The sequence below is a fragment of the Priapulus caudatus genome, unplaced genomic scaffold (assembly GCF_000485595.1).
Source record: "Priapulus caudatus unplaced genomic scaffold, Priapulus_caudatus-5.0.1 Scaffold573, whole genome shotgun sequence".
In the NCBI taxonomy this organism is placed as follows: Eukaryota; Metazoa; Priapulida; class Priapulimorpha; order Priapulimorphida; family Priapulidae; genus Priapulus; species Priapulus caudatus.
Window position 1 is genome coordinate 115,641 of NW_014577634.1, and position 11,073 is coordinate 126,713.

Genomic DNA, 11,073 nt, shown 5'->3' on the forward strand with positions numbered 1-11,073 from the left:
CATACGTGTGCGTGCGCGCGTGCGTGCGTGTGCATTCATGCCTATTTGTTCAGCTTGATTGGTTAGGAAATCAATTCATTGCTAAACAAGTACCGCACTTTCTGCCGGTGTGTGCAAAATTAAGCTGTGACACATTTTGTTATAATGCCGCATGCGAAATTGATTGAACGCTATAACGAGAATGAAATCAAGAGCTAATAATACCTATACTAGTATAACTATATTAAATACTTGATTATAATACGCTATTATTAGCTGATGATGATATGTTTGTTGTAAATAGAAATATTGTTTTGTACGATGAATGAATATTGGTACTTTACTAATGAAGAGATTCGATGTGCTTTCCTTTACAAAACTTACCAGCTCTATCAGCCGTGAGCATTGTGAAGTAACGTGTCTTGTTGTACCATTGATGGTGCACGCACACGTGTGAACATATCACACAATGACATGACACGTTCGTATGCGAGATTTTTTAGAACATTCAATGAGCTTCTGTTTTTCAATCTTTGCAGTACGAGCAACCGGAGTACTATTTCTGCTAGGCGTTGGTTCAGTCATCTGCTACAAGTTGTATAAGCAGTACAAGCGTAAGCTCTCTGGGACAAAAGGCCAGAGTAAGAAGAGAAGGCGCCACTTGTCAGACTGCGAGGCACAGGAGGAAGGAGGGGACGAAGAGAAGCTGCAGGACGTGCACGTTGTTAAGAAGCCCAAGATTAACGAGGTATAGCGGGAAGTCGGGAACGAACGACATGCATTAATTGTATCGCTGCTGGCATGTGTCAGCCATGCCTGCAGTGGCTCTAGTCGAAATTTAGCTGTAGTAGGGGGGAGGTATCATATCAGCTATTGAGTGGTGTGTGTGGAAAACACATCAGGTTGTCTATTTTTTTAAACTTGCCTTCATCTCATGCATTCTGAGCTTGAAGCAAGAACTTTAACTTTAACCTTCTTCTTAACAGGTGGGGGGGGGGTAGGCACTCTAACTATTTTCCTTAGCTTTCTGGCCTCCTACATTTAATTACTGTACGCGTGTGAATCCTAAGCGTGTTTCATTCATTGTCTTGGGGAATAGTATAAGGCTGGGTGGAGTTCAAATCTTTAGTATATATTATTATTTTATATATATGTTAGTAAACATGTGGCCGCCTTGCTCACCCAATGTAAATATTAGCAGCTTATAACAGCAGCAGCAGCAGCAGCAGCAGCAGCAGCAGCAGCAATAGCAGCATCAGCAGCAGTAGCAGCAGCAGCAGCAGCAGCAGCACTACCAGCTGGTGCATGTTACTGCCCTCATCCATTAGCGGGGAAACTGTCCTCAGCGATATCGGCAAGCCGTCATTTATGAAGCCTATATACAGTCTTCACTGTACTTCACATAGTAGTGATGCAAGATTTCTGGATTGCTTGCTCTATATGTTCAGTAAATCACATTTACGATACGGGCTGTTGTTGAATTGCAGATATTTTGCAGCAGGAATTTTGCAGTATATTTGCGAATTCGTTTGTGAAGATATTCCCACATCAAAATACAATTGCTAACATAATGCAATATTGGGTTCTAAAAAAATCATTTTGCCATACATTCGGTTTGCAGTGATTTCAGTGCATATGGATAAGCTAGTTTAGGCCTATATGATATAAAATGTGTTCTTCTGGTTACATCGATGTTGCCCGGATGCATGGAATTATAATTGTGTTGACTAGGGTGATGTCAAATTTCATAACTCTGTCCACAACAGAATGATCAGAATAATATGCAACTTAGCAAGTAGTAGTCTATATTTCTTCTATTTCTTCCGAGTGAGTAAGTGGAAGCCATGACTCTGGGAGTGATGTAGCGAGTAAGCATGATAAATTGTGTTCAAATGCAATAAACGCAATAAAATGCATTAACAGCATGCCAGATAACTGAAAACAACATGCTAGCATTAGAAAAACTATTTAAACCAAACGTTTGATGATGTACGTAGATAGCGATTAGTTCTAGTATGAAGTCTAATACTATATACATCATATGAATATGCATCTTCTGTGTACATATGAATTATAGAGTTCTCTTGTTTCATCTCAGCAGGCACGTTGTAGACATGCTGTAAAGGACAAGGTGTACATCCATGAGAGATGCTCAGATGATGACTCCAGCAGTACCCTTAGTTATCTTGAAGCTGATGTGAGTATACACAGTTGGCGAAGTACAACAAAGGTATTAAATTTCCAGCTACGTCAGTGACTAGGGGAGGGGTGACGGCCTCACCCCTCCCCTAGTCACTGACGTAGCTGGAAATTTGCAACCAATGCGCATATCTAGTTTTACCCCTATGTATGCCTCACCGTGAGGCATACATGGGGGTAAAACTAGATATGCGCATTGGTCTATCACATAAAAACTAACAAGGCTGAAAAACGTGTAGCTGTCTATAAACACATGTAACAACTGGTATGGTGTGTTAGATGAGCACTAAGGCCCCCTATTAAAATAATATCCATCTCTACTTGGATTATTGCGTACTTATCTAGACGTAACGCGGCCATGATCCCGAGGCGCTCGCCGAGGATTGACACTTTGTGTCTTCCAATCACAGTCTACGCCGCCCCCTTATATACTAACTTTTAGCTATAATACCTATTACGACACGGAATCGCCGATCTCACGAACTAGGGCATTCTGCTAGGCTAGAACGGTTTCCTACGATAGAGTTTGGCACAAAAACGAAAATAACACGTCGTTTAGCGCACTAAGCTACGTACTTTTGTTGCATTTTAGCATCTCCGTAATAAGAATAAGCCCCGCCTTCTTCGTTGATGGGCATGAATGGGGCGTCACCGACGTGACCGGTTCCTTTCCCCAGCCTGTTTTCTTTTTGTAAATAATGAAATGCCCGGCCGATGTATTTCGAATCGAACAGGAAATTGTTCTGCATTTTTATTTGCTGTCGGAAGTGAACGAGTGCGTCATTCATTAAACAATTCAATAAAACACACACAATTAATGTTCGGAGGCAAATCCGAGATAATGTTTACATGCCACAGCGCCATCTCTTGGATGTTTTATAAGTAAATATGGGAATTTTCAATCAAATAATGCGTTTTTATACGTATTTACCACAATTTACGCGGAACTGCGCGCCTCATCCGCGCGCAGCGCTCAGGATCTACAGCAAAGCTGTGCCACGCAATCTTGTATCATGTCTCTCTGGATAGAGGAAATAGAAAGATAGCCTGTGGGTAAATCGATAATACAACCATATGTAAAGGTTTACATCAGTGGCTTTATTGTGCTATTAACTAGATTGTGTCAGCTGGTTTGGTCTTCAAATTAAAATGAAAACGTGACCGCTAGTTGTCGTACAAAGTAAATATTCTTCAACTTAACCGTAATATACTGGCGAGTGGCGTTTTAGGACCCACCCCCACTGTTAGGGCAGAATTATCTCTCTAAAAATAAGGGTGGCAGTTCTTTCATCATATGCTAAGTACGAGTATTCGAGTGTGCAGGTTGTGCCCATAAAGGTAATGTGCATACGTATCTCAAGCCCAACCAAGATCACTGTGCACAGTACTCATTTTGTGAGAATCTCTGTTTATCACTAGGTTTTTTCACTTTTCCTTTGCAGGACGTGAGCGTCTGTAGTGGTTTGTCATGGTGCGACTCAGAGTTTGATATGGGAAACCAACCAGGCCATCCGGACACTCAGGCATACTATAGCAAACAGAATGGCATCTCCCTGTCGCCGCAGCACAACTCTGAGTATCTGCGCTTCAGCGCTTCCCAGCGCTCTCAGGAATCCGTTGAGGTGCTAGGACGAGGAAGCAGGGGAGGAGACCGCGTCCCGGCGACGCGCGGCGGAGGCGGCGGCAGCTCGCAGGCGAGCAGCGACGCGGACGACGCGCGCTCGGAGTCGTCGTGCGCGCTGCCCGCATCGCCGTTCTCGCTGCCCTGCTCGCCCGAGTTCTACGACGACTTCTCGTGCTCCTGCTCGAAGGAGTGCAGCCCCGCGCGCGAACTCTCCTCGGCCGAGCTCCACCGGCTGCTCGACTGCGGAGTCTTCCCGGCCGACCTGCAGCGGAAGCTGCTCGGCAGCAGGGACGGCGGCGGCGGCGGCGGCGGGGCGCGGCCCGCGTCGCCCGGCTCGATCACGTCGGAGTTCATGGACGAGCTCATCGAGGACGACTTTGTCACGGCGCCATCGTCGACGTCGTACGACCGGCTCGACGGTCAGGTGCAGAGCCTGAAGCACGAGGTGCTCGACCTCGACGTCGACATGGTCGAGCTGAAGTTGAAGCGCTCCCTGCGCGACCACGGCGACGCTGCGGCGCTGCGGGGACGCGCTGCGCCGCCGGGCGAGACGTCGCTCGAACGCTACCTGAAGAGCGCGCTGCTCATTGCCGAGCGCTACCAGGGCGCGCTGCAGCAGGAGATGTCGACACGCGAGGGTCGCGCGGGGGGCAGGCACGCGAACCCGAGCGGCGGGTACGTGAATCAGCAGAGCGGCGTTACGGCACTACCTAGTGGGCGTGCTGGTACGCCCGAAGAGATTCTGAGAGACGTGCTGGGTGGTCATGCAGATTTGCCAACACAAACGGTGCAGAGGCGCCGTTCTGGAAGCCTGGGCAGGGGGAGCCCTGTATTCCAACAGGTGATGCTTAATGCTCGACAGGGCAGCCCATCAAGACAGCTAATTAGCAGCCCAACTCATCAGAGATCTGGTGGTCAAGCGTCGGCCCTTGTCCACTCCACCTCTGATGGCTCTCTGAGAGCTTCGGCAATGCGGTCTCCTTCACGCAGCTCACCGATGTTGCGGAGGAGGAGATCTTCAGGCACACGCGCAGGATCCACGTCTAGGATGGTTAGCAGCGAAGGCAGTGAGACAGGTGCGTCTTTAGCAGTGGGGAGCAAGGATATAAGCTTGACAAGAATTAGTCATGAACCACGGACGCTCTCTTTTCCTGAAATGTCTGCTAGCCATTGGCATGCTGTCTTCATTCGAGATGACGAAGATATTAGCAACTGCTGCATCAAAATCGTGCAGATCACTCCTTCTATCTACTAACAAATTGTTGAATGAATGAACAAATGAGCAAATTGCAGCAATCAAACGAATGAATGAGGTTCGTGCGTTTGTTTTGCAGGAAGCGTAGCCAGCAGCCGCTGTAGGTTTTTTCTGGATGAGGAAACACAGAGCATTCAGCTGGAGTGGGACGAGGATTACGATGGGCTGACTGACTTGCCCGAGGATAATTTTGATGATCTGCTCTCCAGGTAAGTCATACATGACGCTGATTTTTCTTGGGTGAAAATCGATAATAGGATCACCTGCTCTTAAGTAGATTGATAGAGAGAAGCGTGCCTTTTCACGATATTTAATTGTACACGATGTCATCCTATTGGTATTTATCACATTAGGTTTCTGATGAAGGAGGACTCTACTGGAAGCGACACTGTAGAAAGCTATCAAAAGCAAGTGATGATAGTCAATAGTTTACTCTCATCGGAGTCGAAATGCCACGTGGTTCCAAACATGGTCAAGATGGACAGCTTCGATATGGACCCCATGTACAACGCAGATTATTTTCAAACCCTGCACGACCTGAAAACTGTAGACGCTAACAGCCGAGCGGTGGCGGAAGAATGCAGCTACGATATGAGTTGTGACGACGAGGACGAGGACCCGCCGGCTATGGTGATGGAAGATAGTACTGGCTACTATCAAACCGTAAGAAACCTCAGTGATATCGATAGCGAAACCGAGAGCGAAAAGTGCGACGGCACGGGAAGCGAGTGCAGCGACGGCGTCGGCGACGGCACTCGCGACGCGACTTTTCGCATCAACGGCAGCGACAGTGACTGCGAGAACGGTGATTACACCGTGCAGGCCGACTCACGTCTGCTCTGCGGTGGCTGTGGCGGCGGCGGCCGGGACGCCAGCATGGCGAGCAGCCTCACCGAGGGGTCGACCGACCCCATGATGGACTCGGCGATTAGCATCACGTACTCGGACGACTCGCGCACGTCGACGCTGCTGCGACGGTCGCACGCGCGCCGCACGTCGATGACCGACTCGGCCGTGAGCGTCGCGAGCCGCGAGGCGGACGTGCCGCCGCTGCCGCAGCGGCGACCGTGGCGCCACCACTCGATGACGGCGAGCGTGACGTCGGACTCGCTGACGTCGGACTCGACGGCGAGTCTGGAGACGGTGACTGCGCGGTCGGCGGGCGACGGCGTCGATAAGCGATGGTCGACGGGCAGCATGTTCGGTGAGTACGCCGGCCTCGTCACCGACAGACTCCCCGAGCAGAACACGCCGAGATCCGCCGACGCAGACGACGACGCGAGTCTGCTGATATGCGAGGTCAAGCATCGCTGCCTTCCAACCGACGATAGCTCAACAGGTAATAATCGCGTGGAGTGTATGTTTATTCGATAGCTCAACAGGTAATAATCGCGTGGAGTGTATGTTTATTCGATAGCTCAACAGGTAATAATCGCGTGGAGTGTATGTTTATTCGATAGCTCAACAGGTAATAATCGCGTGGAGTGTACGGAGGAATTATTCAATAGCTCAACAGGTAATAATCGCGTGGAGTGTACGGAGGAATTATTCCATAGCTCAACAGGTAATAATCGCTTGGAATGTATGGAGGAATTATTCAAAGGTTTAGCACACAGCTCCGTCTTTTGGGGGAAAATCAGGTGAATTGTTGCGCGTCGGTGGGAACCAGCATGAGCTGTAGGAAATCCGGTACGGGCACGCGGGGAACCCGGTTAACTGTGTTAGTGTGCTGGCTGCTAAAAAACATGCAACGTGTTGGGCGATTTAAAACATACTTTCTGATTCCACTATTGTTTAACGACAGTGAAGTGTGAAATTGTCCAGTGTGTTGGTGCTAAGTTTAGCTTGGGGAATTACTGGTACTGTACAACACTGTGATGCCAAAAATGGAGTAATAGCTATTGAAGTGCCAGTACAAGGAAGCTGATATCCTTGTATATATTCTGTGCAGTGTGTACAGAATACAGACATGGTAACGATCTGTTTGTTATGTCATGATTGTAAATTACTGAATTCTTTTATAGATCTTGTTCATAATATAAATGTGACTGGCAAGATGAGTCTAGCTGACTACATGGCTACTGTCTGCACAATGGAGGAATTGGCAATCATGGATCCAAACACTCATGAAGTATGCCTATTACATTTCATGCATTTTGGTATATTGGTCAGACTAGTATCCCATCCGCTATCCTTAAATAAAAATCTGACACTTTAGTGTTGCAAAACATCCTATCTTTGGATATCAATGTGAACGAACACTTAGAGATTCAAAAACATGGCCTATTGATGCAGTAAAATACAGTATTTAATTAATGTGTACCATGTTATGCTAACATGGCTAATGCCCGATATTTCCTGCAGGGCTATACCATGATGTCAACACAGCTGGGTTTCAGTCATGTGCAACCAATTCGCAAGGATGGCTTTGCTCCAATCTGTGCTTGTTTATTTCAAATGGTTGCTACTGATGTACCCTTACTAAGCAGATTCTCCAGGCTAGACAAGACATTTAAGGTATGCTTGGTGAGAATGTACCACACCTTACATTACACAACATTTAGGTCAATTCAGGCTTTCCAGCAGTCCTTGACAATATTTTAGGGCTAATTTTAGGGAGAAATTAAGGTTTTTTTAGGGTTATTTTAATAATTTTTAGGGATGAATCGAAATATTTTAGGAATAAATTAAGTCGATTACCTTTCATAAACATCAACGTGTTAACGTACAGATACAGTTCTATGTGGTATGTGTCCAGTCTACCAGCTATTCCTATCCTCCAAATCCTCGGGACGACTGTACATCATCAAGTTTCATGCAAAATAGGCATGTCTTGTACATCCAGCCAGGAACAGGGTCGTATAATCAGACACTGAAGCTTAGGAATCACTGGTAGACTGAGAGTCACAATACTTACTCTGTATAAAGATAACTAGAAAACATCCATTAGCAGGGTCTCCAACCCTATGAACTCCAAATGCGGAATGTTCCCGCGGTGATCAGTAACAAGTGGCGTATTCAGAAATTGATGGGGGGCGTAATGTACCTTGGCTGCCGCAGGCAGGCCCGCGTGCCGTAGTTCAAAATTTTGAAATATTCAAGCCATTTTCCTGCAATCTGAGGCATACTGTGGGCCATATTCTCATGTCTGATAACACTATCTCAACCCTAGACTCAACCCTACAGCCCTTGGCTAATTAGCAGACAAACTACGCGACACCTTGCAGACAGCACCTGTCTGACTAGGCTGTTCCATTTACCGTAGACATGCCAGATACAAAATGCCTGAAAAAAAACAATGTGTCCAAGCGAACAATGCGAACAATCAGTGCAAATTTTTTACAGTGCAACTGAAATGATGAATATAACCTTGCCGCTGCAGAATGCGGAAATTAAGCCTAGAAATCGTAATGATTCCGCAGAATGAGGAATGGTTGGAGACCCTGCATAAGACATAATTACAAACCAAAAGTTCATTATCTCATCACCAAAAACTCCAAACATATCTGTGAAATTTTTTTTTTAGGAGTTTGAATAAAATTTTAGCCCTTTTTTAGGAATTTTAGGGCGAGCTCAAAATTTTAGGAATTTTTTTGGAATTTTATGGCCGCTGGAAAGCCTGTCAATTATTAGTTGACTAGCAGACTGGAAAATTTACAAAAATTAATTTTATTACCAGCTCTTAACAAAGCGTTTGTGAATGTGAACTTGTTGTATTGAGTAATTTACGTGTTGTAAGCAAATTATCATTAGGTAAATGTTACCTATTAATTCTGTTGTGTATCATATTACTAGGAGGTAGAAGACTTCAATTGGTTAGCAAAATGGAAGTTTGATAGCCAACTGGCACTGGTGGATAATAACGTCAGCACAACTCTGAAGCATTGCCTTTATTCACTGCAGAGATTGGTAACGTATTTTCTTAATGATATCACAGCATTAAATCTGATCAGAATGTCAGTTGTTATTAGGTGTTTGTGCTATAATATACTCTCCTAGATGAATAACTAGTGTGTTGAATCATTCTCCATGCATCATACCCGAGAATGTTCTGTAATTCATCATTGATATTTGATCTGCCATGTTCTATATATAGCTACTGGTTTTAGATGTCAGGTGTCAATGTGTATTCTAAATCTTTTGCTTACTGTGCACAATACGTAATGAGATTATCGCTATTTTCAGTCCAAAGTTCGGACCAATTCAAGTGGAATTCAAGAAGCGGGTCTCATAGAATTCTTCAATAGCAACCAACAGATGGTGCTGGAGTCGTTTGAGGCTGTGAAACTGCTCATGTTAGTAGATGCGGTGCGTCTACAGGCTGCCTGGCAGGTGGGACATGATGTGCCAACGTTTTATTGGTGCCTGTTTGGCCGGGAGACGTCATGTGATCCTGAGCACTTCATGATGAATCATCTCAACGGTCTTGGCAAAGCCAAATGCTTGCAACCTGTGAGTATTTTATGCTGTGCAATGTGTGAAATTCTGTAGTGCAGCTATAGGACCAATATTTGTAATATACTGCTTAACAATATAGCTGTTTTAAAGTTATTTTTTTAAACCAGAGGTCTCTGTAGTGCGACATAGGGCTTTAAAAATATAAAGAAAGAATCGAAATACTGCAGTGTTTTTCCTAGCCGTTTCTTAGCTGTATACTATTAATGTTACTCTAACCATATTCCCACTACAGATAATGAGAATGACACGTATTAACTATTCATTGCAGGTGGAATTGAGCTTGCTTGCATACACTCTGTGCATCAGATTAAGGGTTATCCGGCCACAGATGGATAGAACAGAGGAATACGCCGCGATTTACCCTGACTTTGGTGATGATCAACAACCAATGATTAACTTGCTAAAAGAGAACGAAAGCAGCTTCCTGACATTACTTCCATGAAGTACTTGCTATATGAGATTACTTACTGTGAAATATAGAGCAATGTTAAAATAGACAATCACCAATCTATGGAGAATTGTGACCCCCGGGGGGGGGGGCACTCCATATATATTACATGGTAGGTATGTGCCGCGGGAGAGATTTTTACATTTTTGCCGTTCCGGAGACCCTAGTTTTTAACATTGCCGTTCCAGTTCATCGTACTTCAGAATACGTTGAAGCCGGGCCATGAAGGCATGCATGCAACGCATGTGCATATGGATGGATGGATGGTCAGCTGCTGCTGCTGTTCTTGTTTATTGTGATTATTTCGACCCCCATTTTCGAACATAGCCAGTTCCAGAGCATCCCACATTCAACAAACGTTAGTTCCAGAGACCCCCATTTTAAGGTCTGAGTTAGTTCCAGAGCCCCCCATTATTTACTTCGCAGTGGCACATACCTACTATATTGTGGGGTGAGTGCCCCCCCCCCCCAGGATTCTGACACTAATGACTAAGTGAAATCGATTTAGATGTGTTAGTTTGCAGACATACATAATTGCTATGTAGCTGCAGCTCTATGAATGTAGATTTATAGTAAACCTATACTTGTGATTGTGGAGGTTGTCTATGGTGCTTAAATAGGTCAACTTCTTTTAAGAGAAGATCAATGTTAGATTATAATATAATCAGATAAAGATAGCACTAAAGAACTTGGTACTAAATATTTCAGTGACTAGACAGAAGATATATATATGGGCGTCATCAAAGCTGTGGTATTTTGAATCCCCGAAATGAATCCCTTAGTAAATATTCCCTAATATGGGGTTTCCTGTCTCTCACCTTTACCAGGTTTGATGAACATTTTACAGAAGTGATATTTGTAAAAACATTCAGCTGTAATTTTAACGGTAACTTTTGTAATTTATACAGGCATTTCATTCATTTGACTAGAATGCAGCCTGGTCAGTATCATGCTTTATTTCAGCACGCTTCTCTATGGTTAAAAATGTACTGCGACCATAATTGCCATACAGCTTTTAAATGTATAATTTTGCTTATCTGCATAGCAACATTTTTAATTTATTGTACATTTAAATAAGCATGACAATACTGAAAGCCGATACTCAGTATT

General features: G+C 44.8%; 1 protein-coding gene across 1 annotated transcript; it reads left to right on the forward strand.

Moving 5' to 3' along the window:
- Positions 1-300: 300 nt before the first annotated feature.
- On the forward strand, positions 301-10,110 carry LOC106811771. Its single transcript, XM_014815488.1, has 11 exons — positions 301-340; positions 519-727; positions 2,078-2,176; positions 3,621-4,878; positions 5,137-5,266; positions 5,411-6,396; positions 7,082-7,188; positions 7,422-7,574; positions 8,853-8,966; positions 9,243-9,509; positions 9,784-10,110. The coding sequence occupies exons 1-11, from the start codon at positions 301-303 to the stop codon at positions 9,955-9,957; spliced, it is 3,537 nt and encodes a 1,178-aa protein (XP_014670974.1). The 3' UTR covers positions 9,958-10,110.
- The last annotated feature ends 963 nt before the right edge of the window (positions 10,111-11,073 follow it).

Bases quoted from the DNA above. Each gene is read 5' to 3' on its own strand.
- LOC106811771 (XM_014815488.1), top strand. From the start codon at position 301: ATGAATGAATATTGGTACTTTACTAATGAAGAGATTCGAT. The intron at 728-2,077 runs GTATAGCGGGAA...GTTTCATCTCAG, and splicing joins AGAAGCCCAAGATTAACGAG to CAGGCACGTTGTAGACATGC. The intron at 4,879-5,136 runs GTGCGTCTTTAG...TTTGTTTTGCAG, and splicing joins CAGCGAAGGCAGTGAGACAG to GAAGCGTAGCCAGCAGCCGC.